This window comes from Zootoca vivipara, chromosome 16, assembly GCF_965207765.1.
Source record: "Zootoca vivipara chromosome 16, rZooViv2.hap1.1, whole genome shotgun sequence".
In the NCBI taxonomy this organism is placed as follows: domain Eukaryota; kingdom Metazoa; phylum Chordata; class Lepidosauria; order Squamata; family Lacertidae; genus Zootoca; species Zootoca vivipara.
The window spans coordinates 38,168,398-38,187,410 of NC_142599.1; the positions used below are offsets into that span (position 1 = coordinate 38,168,398).

The 19,013-nt window shown below is 48.0% G+C and overlaps 1 protein-coding gene across 2 annotated transcripts in view; it reads left to right on the forward strand.

Annotated features, from left to right (window-relative positions):
- PI4KB (phosphatidylinositol 4-kinase beta) overlaps positions 1–19,013 on the forward strand; it is a 45,012-nt gene that overhangs the window by 21,704 nt on the left and 4,295 nt on the right. Inside the window, exons 4-12 of one of the 2 annotated variants that reach the window (XM_035098945.3) lie at positions 3,560–3,604; positions 11,420–11,647; positions 12,463–12,690; positions 13,459–13,568; positions 13,748–13,852; positions 14,171–14,294; positions 14,767–15,032; positions 16,065–16,197; positions 17,326–17,446. In XM_035098945.3, coding sequence (XP_034954836.3) covers positions 3,560–3,604; positions 11,420–11,647; positions 12,463–12,690; positions 13,459–13,568; positions 13,748–13,852; positions 14,171–14,294; positions 14,767–15,032; positions 16,065–16,197; positions 17,326–17,446 — 1,360 coding nt within the window. The remainder of the gene's footprint in view (positions 1–3,559; positions 3,605–11,419; positions 11,648–12,462; positions 12,691–13,458; positions 13,569–13,747; positions 13,853–14,170; positions 14,295–14,766; positions 15,033–16,064; positions 16,198–17,325; positions 17,447–19,013) is intronic. The other variant, XM_035098946.3, reaches the window with a different exon arrangement.

The following is a 19,013-nucleotide window of genomic DNA, read 5'->3' on the forward strand; positions in this document are numbered from 1 at the left end:
CAGGCCTGCAGCCAATCAGCTCAGCAGGGAGGGATATACATCTCCAATCTGTTCTGTCAGAGAATCATAGAATTGTAGATTCCTGATGAGCATTCTTTAACACACATTTTCTTATTCATTCATTCATTCTTTCACATGCGACAGCATTAATCCAAGGGAAGAAATAGAAGTAATAAAAAATTGTTTAATAATGGAAACTTGATAGTACATATTGCTTTCCTGATATACATAAAACCTCCATATAATTATACAAGAACACATTATGCTATGCCTAATCAAGTGTGTGGGTTTGCATTTTCCTGTACTTTATCACACCAGTTCAAGATAAAAAGCTTTTTTCTTTTATTTTTTTCTTTTACCACGCTGGTGTGTTAAATTTATTTATTTGTTTATTTTATTTCAGGACATTCATATACTGTTTGATTGTAAAAAACAAAAACCCTCACAGTGGTTTGCCATTATGGATGCATTTGCCTCCCGGGTTCCTTCAGGAGGAATGGTGGGATTTATTATTATTGCAAGGGGTTGGACTAGATGATCCTCAGGGCCCCCTTCCAACTCTGATTCTGTGACATAAAGCTGCTATCTAGGAGAGGTCTCAAAGTCCTCTGTGGAGTGTCATACACTGTGTGGGTTTTGTGTGTTTGTGTGTGAAGGAAGTGCAGTGTTCCCTCCCCCCCCCTTTTTTTTAAGTCTGATCATTTTACATTTTTCTAATGGGACCAACAGCTACTCCTTTCTTCTGGCCTCATTCAATTTTTTGGGGGGGTGGGGGTGGGACCCTTTGAACATAAAATAAGAATTCCAACCATTTCTGTCCCCTCGGTGACTTGGCCAGACTTCCTCTGTCTGGCTTCTTTGGCTGCCTCTGTTTTCCATAAACTGGAGGGGGGAGCGGTCCTCATCGCGTGATTTGGCCCAGTTTTTGGTAGTCTTGGAAAGAACGCCATCTTCCTTGCGCACGCATAACAAAGCCTATCCCTATGCTGGGGAGAAAAGCATCGTCAGCAAACCCAGAGCCAGGATGGGGGAGCAGTCGGCCATTCATCTCCTCTCAACTCGCCCCTGCAAGGACTGCAAGCGGAAAACCATCATTAATAGCCGGCCGTAAATGTGGGGCGAAGTCCATCCAGCCATCGCTGCGTCAGTTCTGCAGGAGATAATCTTAATACATAGGCCAGGCTTCCTCAAACTCGGCCCTCCAGATGTTTTTGGCCTACAACTCCCATGATCCCTAGCTAGCAGGACCAGTGGTCAGGGATGATGGGAATTGTAGTCTCAAAATATCTGGAGGGCCGAGTTTAAGGACCTGACATAGGCTCTTTGGATGAGAGAATGATGGATATTGTGGCAGGTCCATATGAACAGGATGGACTGTCCCATCCACAGAATGGGTCCCTTCCAACTCTACCATTCAGTGATTCTATGAATTTATTAACTGTGGATGGAGAGAAATCCTGTCTTTCTGTGATTCCTGCATTGCAGGGGGTTGGACTAGAGGACCTTTAGGGGTACCTTCCAACTCTACAATTCTATATATACACACCTCATCTTGGCCTCCATACTGTATTTTCCTCTTCCTCTTCACTATGCCGATTTGATTCTTACTCTCCTCACCCTTTCCCACATTTGGAAATAGCTGTGCCGGGACGTTGCATAGTTTCCCCCCAGTCATCTCAAATAAAAAGATAATGGTGAGCTTAAAGGGATGCAGAAAAACAGGCCACCGAAATGCTCAGTTTGCGCGGGTATGTGGAATGCCTCCCCAATGAGGAGAGGTCAAAGTTTCTCGCTTGTATGCTCAGGTTGGGAAGGGGGGAAGTGGCTGGAAGATTGGGGAGCGCGATATAGGTGTACAAAATTACGCCTAGCGAGGAAAGAGTGCAAAGCCCTTCTGTGTTGGATTGCCTGGAGGCCTCTGAGAGTCGCCCCAGGTGATCAGGCGACCCGACTGTTTGGAAGCCTGTGCTAGATAGCCCTTGATGCCCGCCGCTGGTGTAGGTTTCAGCAGAATGACTCTGGGTTCAGAGGTGGGGAACATTTCTGGCCCTCCAGATGCTGCTCAACTCCCAGTTTCGATCAGCCCTGTCAGCCAGCATGACCAGTGGTTGGGGATGGGAGCTGCAGTCCAGCAGCAGGTCCCACACTTCTGCTGTAGGCTGGCAGAGAGACAGAGTCCTTTCCAGGGTGGTTCATCTTTCGGGGGGGGGGAGTGTTCTAATTAAGGGAAAGTTGTCAAAACAACCATACTGTCCGCTTTGGGTTTCACTTTGTTTTTCTTAAGGTGAGTTCCCCCTTTCCTCCTCGTTTTTATTGTTATTATTGCTTTTACATCCTAGTAAGCTTTGGCTTTGATGAAACCCTAGCCTCTTTTCATAAAAAAGTGGCACTGTTGACTTGCCCTAAAAGGCTTTTTAAAAAACCCCTTTCATCACATGCAAAATGGGAGGGGATGTGAGATTAATGATGGGAAGGATATAACACAGCTTGAGAATCACCCACCTTTCTTGGTCTGATTCTCACTTTTGTATAACTTTTTCTCCTCCTCCTGCTCCCTGTTCAGCACCGACCTGTTCCACCTGTTGCAAATGGGTTATTTTATAGTTTATTACCTTGCTGTCCATCCAGGGTGTTGCCTACAGGTGTTTTCCTCTCCGAATCCCAGCATTCTGTTCTGACAAGCGACTGTCCCTAGGACACCCAGTGGGCTCTGTGCCCTACCTTGTATTAAGCTGAAGGCGTGTCCCAGAAGAGATCCTGGGAGCTGCTGTTCCGGAGTGGATCTAGGTATCTAGTCTCTAAAATCCTCAGCACCTCTGCCAAGCCTCCAGTCTCCAGGGAGGCATTTTGGAAAGCAGGCAACCTCTGAAAAAGAAAAAAGAAAAAAGTCAAGTTGTTCAACCTGTGTAGACATTAAGCCAGACCTTTGCCTGCTGCCTTCCATGGCATCCATGGCGTCTTAATTATTCCGCATTAACTTAAAGAATTTGTGGGCTCCAGGGAGCGCTGCTAGCTCAGATAACTTTCAGATAAGATCATAGGACAGGTTTGTCAACTGCTTGTAGCCTGGATGGCTTAAATCAGCGATGGGGAGCTTGTGGCTCTTCCCAGATGTTGTTAGTCGGGGAGTCACAGCTCTGCAGCATCCAGAAGACCACACAGTTGCACTGGCTTCCAGAATGTACCTCTGAATACCAGGTGCTGGAGCAAGCAGCAGGAAGAGGAGTTGGCTTCCTCTGGCTCTCCTGTGTCGGAAGCAAAGCGCTGTTTCTCTGAGCCCCTTCCCCTCCTGTGCAGGAGGACAGAATATTCTGTCACTGAGTCGTTTCGCCTGGAGTGGGGGGTTGGTTTGCCGTGCAAAGCATCTGCAGTTTGTTCTCTGTGTTGAGATGGGGCAGGTGGGGAGGGAGTTTGCAGAGCTGGTTTTTTAAAAAACAAAAACAAAAAACTTGCCTTTTCTCTCCTCGACTTTCTCCCTCCCTCTCCCTTCCTTTTTTTACATTTTTTTAAAAAATGAAAACAAAAAACCCTTTCCCCCTCCCTCTCATTCATTTCTCAGGAGTTGTCATCGAGTACGGAGAGCCTTGATAGATCATTTTGCTCTGTAAGTGGCCTGCGTTTTAGCTTTTTTGTTTTTTCTCCCCCACCTCTTCCAACTGGGCTGCCTGCTTCCCTTCCCGTGATTTACCAAAAAACAACAACAAATAATTTCTTCCGCTGCAGCATTTCCTCTGTGTTGTCATCTTAAGCCACTTTGCTAAGCCCGCCAGTCACCCTTGGCAAATGCATCATGCAAAGCAACAAAGGCAAAATCCATTCCTCTCTTCTCTTCCACCACTTTGGAAAAAAAAAATGAAATAAAATCACTGCAAGCGAGCCAAATACTACACTGCTGTTAGCCATTTTTGACTGAGCCTCTTTGGCTAACTGACTTCCTTGGCTGTCATGCCTCTCTCTCTCTCTCTTCCATCACTCATGCGCCACCCGCGTGCATGTTGAGCTTGGGAAGGGGGGTTCTGCATGGTATGAGGCTCCCCAGCAGGTTTGTCTTTTTTATACTAAAGTCGCAGCCAGTGGTCTCTATGGCACGTAACGCTTAACCATAGTTAATAGAAGCACAGTTGAAGCCACAGCATTGTTTAGAAAGCCTTGGTTTACTGTGTCACCTTATACAGTGGTACCTTTGTTTACGAACTTAATCCACTCCGGAAGTCCTTTCTTAAACCAAAGCGTTCTTAAACCAAGACGTGCTTTCCCATAGCAGCGGGGAACTCAATTTATACTCAGCAGGAAGCAGAACATGTTCTTAAACCAAGCCAAAGTTCACAAACCAAAACACCTACTTCCGGATTTGCAGTGTTCTTAATCCAAGTTGTTCATAAACTAAGCTGTTTATGGTACCACGGTAGCTAAAAAGTGTTAAATAATACAGGCAGATTCCAGGCAGAAAAGGTATGATAACACTTCACAGAGCAAAGCTGAACAAAAACACTGTATAATTTGAGGAGATAGGAACAGAGAGGTTTTTTCTTCCTTAGTTCAAGCCCTCCTTGTACATTGCAGCGAGATGGTGGACCCCATATACAGAGGGAAAAAGTCTCTCACAATGACACAGCCAATCAGAGCATGTGCTGCCTTAGCGAATGCCATGCCATTCTATTTCGTTGCTATGCAAAACCTCCACCCCATCCTCCTTTGGGCCAGTTAACTTGAACACTTGACAGATTTAATCCTTAAGGTGCAAACTAAACGAACCCTGCTGTGAACACATCCAACAAAAAGCAACCAATAGCTGCTGAACCTTGAAACAATTTGAACTATTAGCTACTCTTAACTCGTGAAGCTTTGGGGCAGCGACAGCTCCTAACCACAGTTGAGAAGGTGGTCTCCGTTCACACGTAACGCTCACCTCTGCTTAACAGTAAGTTTAATAAATCATTTCCCTTAACAAGCAGCCTCCAACCCATAGTTAAGCTGCTGGGCAGCATTCAACACACAGCATTAAACCCTGGTTTGGTAAACCATGGTTTAGTGCTCAGATGGGTGGGGGGCAGTGATCCAGACAGACAGTGGAATGGGGCAAGAGATAGTTCAGAGTTTTGATGGCCCCACAGAGATCTATACAGTGGACCCTCTGGATATGAACTTAATTCATCCCAGGGGTCCGTACTTACCCCGAAAAGTCTGTATCCGGGGGCGCCGCTTCTGTGTACTCGCGCGGTACAATAGAGCGTAACGTGAGGTACCACTGCGAGGTACCAAACAGGCAGTGAATGTTTCACAGCCATAATGTATCCCAGTAGTCCTTGCTTATAGGATTCCAGCCCTTGCCCTGTGCCATTCTCCCAGGTCTAGCTATACCACCTCATAACCCTCAAGCAGGTATTTCTGGCTCTGTAAATTTTGACAAGCAAACCCGTTTCTAGAAGTGCAACCAGTTTGATTTTCCTGAAGCACCAAATGTTTAAAAGTGGAAGGAAGCCTAGCTGCTGCTGCTAAACTATTACATTTTATCCTCTTACAGCTAGAGTTCTAGGCCTCCTACAAAGCAAGTACAGTAATTAAGCTCGTGGCCTTTCTTCATGGTCTTACACATGGCATTTTATAAGCCCAAAGGGCCTTTTATACATAGGGCAGCCCATTGTTAATTCATATCACTCATGAAGAGTTCAGCATTCCAAGAGCTTTGTTTAAAAAAGAAAAAAGAAAATACTAGTCCTTAGCATTGCATTTGCAGTGACACGGGTGGCGCTGTGGTCAAAACCACTGAGCCTCTTGGGCTTGCCGATCAGAAGGTCGGCAGTTTGAATCCCTGCAACGGGGTGAGCTCCCGTTGCTCGGTCCCAGCTCCTGCCAACCTAGCAGTTCGAAAGCACGTCAAAGTGCAAGTAGATAAATAGGTACAGCTCCAGCAGGAAGGTAAATGGCATTTCCATGCGCTGCTCTGGTTCACCAGAAGTGGCTTTGTCATGCTGGCCACATGACCTGGAAAAACTGTCTGCAGACAAACGTCGGCTCCCTCGGCCAGTAAAGCGAGAAGAGCGCCGCAACCCCAGAGTAGTTCGCTCCTGGAGTTAACTGTCAGGGGTCCTTTACCCTTACCTTTTTAACTATTTTATAATATATATGAAGCACCTGAACCCCCCCCAAAAAACCAGATAGTCTTTACTTCCTGTGGGCTTACATTCTAATATACACAGCACAAAAGGAAAATGAATGGGGAGGGGAGAGGAAGCTGAGCAATTTCAGATGCTAATTTTTGATGAAACAAGAATTGACTCCTCCCTTGGGCTCAGGGAGATGGAGTCAGCTTTTCAAATTGGATTACATTGCGGAATATTTCATTCTGAATTACGCACTCTCTTCTTCTTTTGGAAGCAAAGGGATTTTTGTGTTTTATTTTTTAAAGTCAAGTTCAGCGTATCCACAGCACTACCTCAGGCTGCACAAGGGTGCTGGTGGTGGAAGTCTTGCGGCAAGTGACCTGCTTTGAAGATCTGGCCTGAATAAGGAAAACATTTGGAACCATCATTGAATTGTTCGTCGCAGGCCTTCTGTATTCATGTTTTGTTTCTCTTTGCTCAGATGAGCAATTAAAAGAGGAAATGCTGTTCTCTCTGCTGCCCTTAAATTATTACATATATTTTTAATTTGGCACGCCTTGTGTTGAGTAGAAATTTTCATTTGCTTGTCTTCTTTCTTTCTTCGTCTGTCGACAAATAATTTAAATCAGGCTCCACCCCTTTCCCCCTTCTTTTTGTTGGAATTTTTGCTTTTGGCAATTATACCTGATTCTTCTTCTCCCCTAAGAATCCCCGACCCCCTTCTTGATAATGGGTGGAATCAACGTATGAGCTCGTGATGAGAACATAGGCTTGGACTTTGGGGAAGCTCCTTCAGTTCCTCCAATTGAAAACTCCTCCCTGTCTATAAATCAATTCTGTCTTGTGTCAATCAACCCAGCCTCTCTCTTGTCTCAAATCCATCCCACCTCCCTCTTGCTTTAACCTGGGACAAGGGGAGGGGAGGGAAAATCAATTTTGGTTCATGTTTAATGCAGACTTGCCTAATTGACGCTTCCCGAAACTCAATACGCAGATACCCCACAGTTCACTGGGTTTTGCAGCGCAGTTCTCCAAAAATGATTTTTTTTTGTAAAAAAAAGAAATGCATGTGCGTATTAGGGGGAAATGGTTATAAAACAATTCATTTGGAAAACAAGCATGCAGGAAATGTGTATGTCTGGGGGGAGATTGCGTATGAAAATTTGTATATTAGGAGTGACGCACACTAAGTTTGTGAGTGCTTCAAAACAATAATAATTCAAAGACTGGTGCAGAAATGTGACAGGCAGAATTTCAGGTGGGAAAGAGGTTGAGAAATTGAAAGAAAGTGGAACAGAAAGATTTGTCTGTCACTGCCTTGCTTCAGTGGGCACCATCTTGCTTGCTTGTCAATCTCTTTGGCCACTTCCCCAGCTTAGGAATCTCAAGCGTAAGCCTTTGCTATAATGTCGGTGTGAGGGTGAGGGACTCCCACTCCCATCATCCCCTGCCAGCATGGCTAACAGCCAGGGATGATGGGAGCTGAAGTCCCAACAACACCCAGAGGAGCTAAAGGTTCGACAAAGTTGTGCCAGCCCCAAGGAGCCTACAGTCTGAATTTGGAAAGGAGACGAAAAGGGATGATTGTGAGCAAACCATAGCTATACATTTGGCCTGACCTGCATGTAACACTAAACTGTGGTTTATTCAGCAGTGGGTTTCATGGAGGGGAGGAGCAGGAGCCTGACTGCAGAAGGCGGCTGAAGCCAGCCCACCCTGATCTGACACTTTCAGGCCTTAGTTTTTCCAGGATAGTGATCTTTTCCAGCTTCCACAAACCATAAAGATCCTTTCTATGGGCTGGCATATACGTAACTCCCCTTTGGTCCCCTGCCTCTTCCCCTCCCCTATGCTTGAAAAACCCTGGAATCTGGAAAACCCAGAGTTCTTTGTTCCAAAATCTTTTTACAGAAACGCTAAAAGATCTTCTATGTTGTTCTTGGCTACGGTCCTGTAAGTCCAATTAGGCCAGGGGCAAGTTTCGGCGGGGCCAGGGCTTCTTGGTAAACAGCGCTGTTGAGAACTGAATCCCAGCTCCCCTAACTTGCTGCTTTGTGGGGCTCTGTAGCAACCCATGGTGGGGTATTACTTGTTCGGAGGGGGGGGGAGACCCCAGCAGCGAATCCTGGTGGCTCCTTAAGGCGTTTTAACGTGGCAAAAGTTCCAGTTGCATCAGGCATGACCTGATTCCCCCAGTGTGGGAGAGATGGGAAACTTTGTGTTGACAACACAGCAGCCCCAAAGCCCCCCCCCCCTTTCCCCACACCCCCCAAAGCTGTCAGGGAATCCCTTCCTACCTCTAGCCAGGGCAGTCTCTCTCCTCTGTGCTTAACACCTTCCTTCCCCCTCTTAACTTCCCCCCCTTTTTTGTGTGTTCTCTACTTCATCACTAGCTTCATACAGTTAACACCCTTCTCTTTCCCCCTCCCCCCCCTCTTTACTGCATGCCTCTTTGACCAGCGCTTGGTTTTGGTGGTGGCAGGAATGGCTTATTAATTTCAAATTATCCTTTTTTTAAATAAAAAATCCTTCCCTGTGACAGTAGAATAAACCGCTGAAGTGAAGCTGGTTGTTTTTGAAGAAGGGAGGTGGGCAGGGAGCGGTTATGCGGGAAGTTGATAATCACCATCATCAGTGGAAATAATTAGCTGTATATACCATATTTTTCCTTGTATAAGACTAGGGTTTTTGTTTGTTTGTTTTAACCAAAAATTAGGTTTAAACGTGAGGCTCGTCTTAAACACGGGTAGTGCTGAGGGGTGTTTTCTTAATTTGGAGTCCCCCAAAATAGGGGCCGTCTTATACATGGGGGCATCTTATAGACGGAGAAATACAGTAGTTTCCAGTGCCTAAATCAGTCCAGCGTCTCAGTAAGCATCCCGACGGCCCTGAAAGGTAGTCCAATGTGGCTTTATTGTGGAGGTGACGGGGTCTGAATGCCTTTCTGGAGTGCAGAGCGCACCTCTTGGGTGAGCTGACTTCTGGTGCCCTTGGGGTTCAACCTTCTGTGATTTTAACCCCAAGGGTGGGGGAAGCATCTGTGACCATCCAGGTGTTTCTTGGAGCATGCAGCTCCCTTCCCTGACCATGGGCCATGCTGGCCGTTGGGACGGGTGGGAGTTGGAGGCAGGTCTGTGGGACTCCGCAGGAGACAGTTCCTGTGAGGGTGTCCTCTTGACATTCTTAAGCATTTAATTGCTTAACAATTATAAATCATATAAATTACTCGCTTTAAAAGCAAATAGGAAAACACACAGTCTCTTCTCTTCCTTACTAGGTTGCTTTTATATATACAGTAGTACCTTGCAAGACAAACGCCTCGAGCAATGAAAATCTCGCAAGACGAAAGCGTTTTGCGATGGTTTTGGTGACTCACAAGACTAAGTTTTCTATGGCCGTGCTTCGCAAGACGATTTTTTTTGCGGGTTTTTTTTTTTTGCCGCAGCAAACCGCGCTTCGCAAGACGAAATTATCACAAGACGAAGCGACTCGCGGAACAAATTAATTTCGTCTTGCAAGGCACCACTGTATACTGTACAGTCGTACCTCGGAAGCCTTGCAAGTCAAACGTTTTGGCTCCGCAAACCTGGAAGTGAGGGTTCCAGTTTGTGAACGTTTGGGTTGCAGGAGCTTCCTGCAGCCAATCAGAAGCCGCGCCTTGGTTTCCGAACGTTTTGGAAGTCGAACGGATTTCCGGAACGGATTTTGTTCGACTTCCAAGGTACGACTGTATATATAAAGCTGGCATTGCTCACAAACGCTTGTCAACGATTTGGACTTTTTAGCAGCGAGGGCAGCAGCTTCTGTGCAGCTCTGCTTGGTGTTCTTTCAAAGAATTCCTAGCTTTTCGCACCCTCTGCTGGCTATTTGAGAAAGAGCAGCCTCTCTCTATTCTTTTGGAGAGGAAGGCTGGTTGTCAAACAAGAGCAGGCATAGGCACCCTTGCCCCTCCAGATGTTTTGGAACTACAACTCCCACGATCCCTAGCTAACAGGGCCAGTGGTCAGGGATCATGGGAGTTGTAGTTCCAAAACATCTGGAGGGCCAAGGGTGCCTATGCCTGATCAAGGGTAAAAGTTAATGTTTTGCTCGGGTTTAAGGCAGGTGACTTCAGACTTCAAGACATCTTGAAAATGAGAACATTGCAAAAAGGGGGGGGGGTGGTTAAAGAAGACTCAAATATGGATTAGTTGCCTTTTACAGTCTAAGGTCACATCCTCACCATTGTTTTAAAGCACATGGCTTGCCACCAAAGAACCCTAAGTAGTGTAGCGTGTTAAGGATGCTGGGAATTATAATTCCATGGGGACTATAGTTCCTGCTTCTCAAATGTTTAGTGTGGATGTGACCCAATAGTAGGCAGAAAGCCAGTGTTGTCTAGGCGGCCCCATTCACATAGAACCCTCGTTCCCGTTAGTAATCTGTGTAAAAAGAAGATAATATTTCAAAGTGAACTCAAAGAATTGTAGCTCTGTGCAGGGAGGGCAGTAGGGTGTCTCCTAACCACTCCCAGTGCCCTTACAGTTCCCAGAATTCTTTGGGGGGCGCCATGACTGTTTAAAGTGGTATCATATTGCCCCACCTGCACTTCCCATTTAAAGCAACTTCAAACTGCTTTAAACAGTCATGGCTTCCCACCTACCCTAAAGAATCCTGGGAACTGTAGTTTGTTCAGGGTGTGGAGTGTTTTCGGGAGGCTGCGTAGGAGGGGGAGAGAGCTACAGTCCCAGAGCTCCCTTTTAAACCACTTTGGGAACTATAGCTCTGTGCGTGGAATAGGGGATCTCCGAACATCCCCCGGCGCCCTTAAACTACAGTTCCCAGAATTCTTTGGACAGGGAGCCATGATTTAAAGTTTAAAGTTGTATCATAATGCTTTAAATCAGGCACCCCCAAACTCGGCCCTCCAGATGTTTTGGGACTACAGTTCCCATCATCCCTGACCACTGGTCCTGTTAGCTAGGGATCATGGGAGTTGTAGGCCAAAACATCTGGAGGGCCGAGTTTGGGGGTGCCTGCTTTAAATTTATGGTGCAAATGTGGCCTGAGTAGACGTGAGCTGGATCCCACCCCCAGGGTGGCGGACAGAAGACTGAACTAGGCATACTCTCAGCCCAACCTAATCCTGGTCATTCAGACGGCTTTAGTTAGAATAGGAACATTTCTCTCATTTGTCAGGCAAAAATTGGCATCCTCCTGTAACTCTGAGGCTCCTCAAGGCAGGCACCCTCTGTGCAATAAACGATTCCAACTTCTGTCTCCTTCTCTCCCTCCCTCTAAAATTGGGGGTGGGGGAGCCCCACCATCCTGCGCAGCCTGTCCGCCTGGCCCCGGAGCGAGAGTTCATCAAGTCTCTGATGGCCATCGGGAAGCGCCTGACAACTCTGCCCACCAAGGAGCAGAAGACCCAGCGCCTCATCTCCGAGCTCTCCCTGCTCAACCACAAGCTGCCAGCCCGCGTCTGGCTCCCCACCGCTGGGTTTGACCACCACGTGGTGCGGGTCCCACACACCCAGGCCGTCGTGCTGAACTCCAAGGACAAGGTAAGGGGGCTGAGGAAGGAACGGGGGCAAGAGCTCCAGTGGATTCGGGTTGTGCCCAACTAAATCAGAAGTAGATTCCAAGGCTGAAAACGCATCAGCTGTGTGCGGGAGAAATTGTAAGGTCACCGGCTCATGGATCCACATGTGGTGACAAAGCCCGGAGTCTTTTTGTTTGGGGCGGAAAAGCTTTTCGGGGAACAGCACTTCTGTCCTACCGCTAGAAAACTGCTTGGCAACTTTCCCATAAGGATCTCATTAATCACCCGATGACTGCAGCACGCCAAGGCGTTAGAAGACTAAACACAGACCTGTTTGAAATCTGAAACTCACATAACTGGGACTTCGTATTAACAGACAAACCAACAACCCACACATGAGTCAAACAGACAAGAAAACCACTGCATTTCTCAAACACATGGCTGATCGGTTTTTAGCTGTTTCACTCAGTAATGGTAGGTATGTATACCATCGATGCATAACTTTGAATGCATTTTTCTGGGTCCATGCTGAAACAGTTTGAAGGGAGCTTTTCCCGAGGGACATTTCCAGATTCCCGAAAGTTAATACCGTAATGATGGAGGCAGAGGCACACTTTGCAATTAGCAGTAGGAGCCAAGTGTTGGGAAGAACAGTGCACTGAGCCTTCCTTCACCCAGAGTGGAAATAAGCCGCTGGGTGTCTCCTGCTACCCCCACCCCCCGGTCTCCAAAACATCACCACAAATCTCCTGTCCTGTTTTGTCAGACTTTCTAAACTTGTCCAGTCAGAATTCTCCTTTCTCTCTCTCTCTCTCCCTCCCTCCTCCCCGTCTCCAGGCTCCTTACCTAATCTACGTGGAAGTACTTGAATGTGAAAACTTTGACACCACTAATGTCCCGGCCCGGATCCCAGAGAACCGCATCCGTAGCACGCGGTCCGTGGAGAACCTCCCAGAGTGTGGGATCACGCACGAGCAGCGGGCCAGCAGCTTCACCACTGTCCCCAACTACGACAACGATGATGAGGCTTGGTCTGTGGACGACATTGGAGAGCTGCAGGTGGAGGTATTTCAATGAAATTATTATCATTTAGCTCTGCTTCGCAAATATAAAAAGGTTGACTTTTTAACGTTTTGGTGGAATATTTCCAGTCATTTTAAACTTGTATTATTAAAACCTTTCGTGTGAAAAAAGGGGGGGGGAGAAATGCATAAAAATAATTAAGAATTATCGGAGCACATCAGATTAGCTTGCCAAATCTCGCTTATGCATAACAGACATGTAAAAAAGCAGGAGGAGCAAGAAGACGAGAGAAGAAGGCTTGATAAATATAAGCAGAGAAGTCAGCAAGAGGCTTCAGTGCCGTCCAATGAAATAATTTTCTCTGCTGATGAAAACGAAGGACAATTAGCTGGTGCAATAACACGAGATGAGCGCCGCAACCCCACGACTGGACCTAATGGTCAGGGGTCCCTTTACCTTTACCTTTTAAGATGAAAATGATGAAAGTTATGAATTGGCATTAAGTACACCAAGCGCGTACCACTGCTGCCATCACTGCTGCCGCTTTTATGGGTGCTGACTTGATCACTGATGAAGACAAGAGGCTTATAGTTGGTCACAATAAAGTCAAAAAGACCCAAGAAAAATCCCTGGATCAGGAATTCAGTTACCTTTATCAGAAGGATGAAACAGCTGCATATTTTTTGATGGTCTTGAAGGTACAGCTAAAGCGATGCTGAAAGCAGGGCTTTTCCTTCAACGATGTGCCACGGAAACGGACGAAACCTCTCTGCTTCCATTGAGCTCTTCCTTCCTTCCTTTGTTCTCCAGCTTCCAGAGATTCACACCAACAGCTGTGACAACATCTCCCAGTTCTCTGTGGACAGCATCACCAGCCAGGAGAGCAAAGAGCCCGTCTTCATAGCTGCTGGAGATATCAGGTGAGTGGGAGTCTAGAAGAAACGTTCCCTGCTTGGCAGTGAGGGGTTCAGGTCTAGGAATATAACATCCCTTATAAAAAACCCAAAAACCTGAGAATAGTATAATCCAGTTCCGCTTCCGTGTGTAACAAAATCTCTCCCCCCCCCCAAAACCGTAACATTTCTCTTCCCTCTTGCAGGAGACGCCTCTCGGAACAGCTTGCCCACACTCCAACGACCTTCAAGAGGGACCCCGAAGACCCTTCTGCCGTCGCCCTGAAGGAGCCGTGGCAGGAGAAAGTCAGGTGAGGGCACTGCGGGGTCAGAGCAGAGGGTGACGAGGCCCCAGTTGTGTCTCCATGGCCTGACGTGCTAGGAAGCCAGGCATTGGCTGCAGACCAGGAGGCTCTCCCCATCTCCTGCGTGGGGCAAAGGGGCTGTTTGGGTTCCTCAGGGCTCGGCAAGGGTGGCCTGAGTCTTCCATGCCAGGCCAGGGCGGAACCAACTGCTTCCTGTATTTTAATATTTTGTTGGAAGCCGCCCAGAGTGGCTGGGGGAACCCGGCCAGATGGGCGGGGTATAAATAATAAATTATTATTATTATTCCTGCTGCTTTTTCGCAGACGGATCCGGGAGGGCTCTCCGTACGGCCACCTCCCAAACTGGCGCCTCCTCTCCGTGATCGTGAAATGCGGCGATGATCTCCGGCAAGAGCTGCTGGCCTTCCAGGTGCTGAAACAGCTTCAGGTAGGGAATACCCCACAGCAGTGCCTCAAGGCGCTTTTCATTTTCTCCTTTCTCTTTCCTCCCTCAAGGGCTGCTGAGTTTGGTCAAGTCAGATGCAGCGGTGGTGTAGAGGTTAGAGTATCAGACTAGCACCTGGGAGAGACCAGGGTTCAAATTCCTGCCTAGCTTGGGGGCCTAACCTCCCTCGCAGGGTTGTTGTGAGGATAAAATGGGGCGGAAGAGAACTAGGTGCGGCACGTTGAGCTCCTTGGAGGGAAATATAAATTTGAATAATAATCATAATACAGTGGAACCTCAGTTTTCAAGCGCCTCCTCCTGTTTGGGACACCCCTGTAGTCTGGAGATGCCCGTCAAAATGTTGCAAGGGACATTTTGCATGCTGGACTTCTCCCCCCCCCCAAACTGAAAAACACAACGGTCTCCTGTTGCAAAACACCTTTCTTTCTTTCTTTCGTTTGCTTTCCTCCTCCAGTCCATCTGGGAGCAGGAGCGCGTCCCCCTGTGGATCAAGCCATACAAAATCCTCGTCATCTCTGCCGACAGCGGCATGATCGAGCCGGTGGTCAACGCCGTCTCCATCCACCAGGTCAAGAAGCAGTCGCAGCTCTCCCTGCTGGACTACTTCCTGCAGGAGCATGGGAACTACACCACCGAGGCCTTTCTGACCGCCCAGCGCAACTTCGTGCAGAGCTGCGCTGGCTACTGCCTGGTCTGCTACCTGCTGCAAGTCAAAGACAGGTGAGGGAGCCCTGGGGGAAGCTGGGGCGAGGCAGTGGGCAGAGAAGGGGCGCTCAGCACATTGCAGAGAGAAGCTTCGCTGCTGCCAGTTTCAGAGCAAGAGGGAGCAGCCCCAGAGTGCGTCAGTGGCAGGGAATGGAGATGGAAAGAAAGGGGAAAGCCATTTTCCGACAATTAAGCTCAGAGCCTAATTAGTCTCCACAATCCCCCCAAGTTAAAAGCCAGTGATTCCCAAACTTTTTCAGGCAACGCCAACCTTTTGGTTCCAGAAATTCACCCCCAGTGCATCCTACCCTGCCGTATAAGAAACATTGTTTGGAATAGCGGTTTGCACAACCCACTAAGGAAGGTAACAGCGCAATAAAAGTCAAAACGGCAGCAATTAATTGCACATTCCTTCAAAGCCCAGTTAAAACTATTTAGCTCAGTGAATTCAACAAAGTGGACGAACTCCATCCAGTGATCTCAGCTTTGCGAAGTCTGAGAATCCTTGATAGCTCCAGCCCCAGCCCCTCGCCTCTTAGTGACCCCCTAGGGAATCCCATCAGGCCCCAGCAAGTGGCACCACTGGGGTAAGTTAAATATCCCCCTTTACCCTGGGCCTCAACTAGGGAGGGCCAACTCACAACAGACGTCAAACCCCACGAACTCGCTCAGTAAATCTGCCTTCTACCTGGGTGCCAGAAGTGGGTTCAGGCATCAGTAGAACAACGTGGGTATCCCTACCCTCCTGGTCTCCCTCCTCACAGGAAAGGATGGTCACAATAAATCTGGTGCTCCTTGAATTGCGTCTGCTCCGGGCAGCTGCCTGGGTCTAGGTTTGCTGCACCATAATCTGCGAGAAGGGGAAATTGTTTGGAAAATTTACAAAAAGCCGTGCGATAGATAGTTGACCTTTTCCAAACCAGGAGGGGGGAAACCTTGTACTCCTCCTTCAGCTCCTTGTAGAAAATGGCAAGAGATGAATGCAATAAATAATGTTTTTTTCTGCCTTGTCTCCTCCCACCCTGCAACACCCCCCCCCCAAAAAAGGCACAATGGCAATATCTTGCTGGATGCAGACGGACACATAATCCACATAGATTTCGGGTTCATCCTCTCCAGCTCACCCCGGAATCTCGGCTTTGAGACATCGGCCTTCAAACTCACCTCTGAGTTCGTTGATGTAAGTTGGTGGTAGGGAGAGAGAACTCCTGCCTTGTTTTTTTGTCTGCGGTTCTTTGCGAGAAGTTTCTTTGATCAAGCAGTTTTTGAAGGGGCAGGGAGGACAGGAAGAAGCAGCCTGTGACCAAGAGGTCTGGTTAAGGCGTATTTCTTATTTCTGCTTCTTTGAAGCCAAGGAGGTTGGTCAACCCACACACTGTCTCGGGCGTAGGCAGCTTCTTGCTGAAGCAATCCCATCGAAAGGACTCAATCTCCTCATGGAGGAGAGGGCTATCAATGGCTCCTAGCCATGATGTCTGTGCTCTGCCTCTGCAGTCGGAGGCAGCGATGCTTCTGAATCCGTTGCTGGAAACGGCAGGAAGGGAGAGTTGCCCTTGTACGCATGCCCTGCTTGCAGATTCCCATGGGCATCTGGTCAGCCACTGTGAGGTTAAGACTACTGGATTAGGTGGGCCATTGGCCTGATCCAGCAGGCTCTTCTAGTGTTATCTATCTATTTATCTATATAAAAATGTAAGCTGTCCATGTTTGTTATATTCCACTTTTCTCCGTAACCGCTTGACCAATTCCGTTGAAATTTGGACACAACGTCACATGCGACTAGTCAAGTGTTTGTATAAACTTAGATTATACAGATGTCACACCTATCACAGGTAAAAACATGGTTTTTGGGAAAAAGCTGAAAAACGGGAACATGAGAGATTGCAAAACACCCTCTAGCGGCGACTCCACTGGTACTGCACCTAGAAAAGCTTCCCTCTCCAAAACAGCTCAGCTAGGGTTTGCAGGCAAGAACGAAATAGCAGACTGGGCTGAATGGAGGTGGGGTCTCGCCTGGGGTGGGGGTGGGGGCAGGACGGGTTCGGGACAGGTCATGGGTTGGGACGGGGTGGGGTGGTGGGAGTCACAGGGATGAGCCACAGCAGCGTGTGTTAATTATTATTATTTAGTATTTATACCCCACCTGTGGAGAGAGATTTCCCCAGCCACTCTGGGTGGCTCCCAACGGAATATTTGTTGGGTTTGCCACAGTTTTGCATGCAAGAAAGCTTTAAGCCTTCCAGTCCTCCCTGTTCCTCCAGCCCTTCTTTGGACGCCCATCTTCAACTTTCCTCCTTCCCCCTTTCAGGTCATGGGAGGCTTGGATGGCGACATGTTCAACTATTATAAGATGCTGATGCTGCAGGGCCTCATCGCCGCTCGGAAGCACATGGATAAAGTCGTCCAGATTGTGGAGATAATGCAACAAGGTAGGTTTTGTGGGTTTTGGGGTACCTGGACAGTTTTGGGATTTCAGGTCAGGCCACCAGGTCACAAACACCCCCACCTCAACTCAGTAGAGTGTCTCCTCCACCACATACGAGAAGCTCCCGGTCCACCCATCCACCAAGGGGCACCTGCACTGCCAGGCCCAGGATCGCTGGGACGCTGCAAAGGGTTCTGGGAACACCGGGCTCCAAACCCACCTGGATAGTTTTCTCCCAGCGCACACACACAAACTCAGATTGTCGTCCGATTTCAAAGAACCACCTTAGCTGTTGAGCCTGCCATCCGGTCACGTGGCCTTAAATAACCCCGTAACACAGACGCCCTCTTGACAGAAGTGCAAGGAAACTTGTAAGCCGCTTTAATCAGCGGCCTAAAGGAGGCACGGGCCTTTTAGAAAGGATAGGGTTTTTTTTGTTTCTCTTAAAAAAGTAACCAGAGCGCTTGTTATCAGTTTGTCCTGCAGGTTGCCAGTGTTGCTTGGGCGAAACGCAGCAGAGTCAGGCCCCCGCAGTAGCTCAGGTCATCAGTGAGTGTCGAGAGCAGCGTATTCGGATAAGTTGCAAGTCCATAAGAAAGTAACAACTGCCTTGCTTGATCAGGCCAAAGGTCCGCCTGGTCTGGTGTTCTGTTTGCCGCAAGAGGCTGGCGCCTGTCTCTGGAAGTAGTTCTCAGAGACAGAGACGGCCAGCCCCTTTATTTATACCCGGCATTTGGAGGTAGACTGCTCCTGAGCATGCAGGCTTCCCTTTAACTACCTACTGCAAACAGCAGCTGTTGGTACTGGTACTTTTATCCTCCATGAATTGCACAATTCCCACAGGGTGTTCCTCCGCCTTTTTAAAAAGCTTTCCCCTTCCCCAGAAGATTTCAGTGGCCCTTTCAGGACCTGTTGGATCAAGGCAGTTCAAGGCTTCCCAAAAAGGGCGCTGCCGGCACATCCTGCCCACCCCCCTCTATGAAAAGTATGCTGCGATTGGGCAGAAGAGCAGGGTCGTGAGAGTGCCTGTTTTGCATAGCTCTGCGGGGATATCGTTTGGCATTTACTACGAACGAGCCTGTTTTAAAGCTCTCGACGCAGCCTTCGCTTTCCAGGCAGTAACCCACGCCATCGAGTTGAATGGCGGCTACGGAGGGGCCTTCATAGTGGTGGCACCACCCTTTATGGGTGGACACTGTGGGAGGCAATCGTGTCCCCCCCCCCAAAAAAAATCATAACAATACTCTTAACCCAGAGTTAGAAACTCAGATATATATGCTAGCTGCTAAACGACAACTTAAATCAGGCATCCCCAAACTTTGGCCCTCCAGATGTTTTGGACTACAGTTCCCATCTTCCCTGTCCACTGGTCCTGTTAGCTAGGGATCATGGGAGTTGTAGGCCAAAACATCTGGAGGGCCGCAGTTTGGGGATGCCTGACTTAAATCATGGCTACAGTTGCCACCATGGAATAATAATAATAATAATAATAATAATAATAATAATAATAATAATATTTCTGTGCTGTCCATCTGGTTGGGTTGCCTGAGCCACTCTGTCTATTCTCCAGG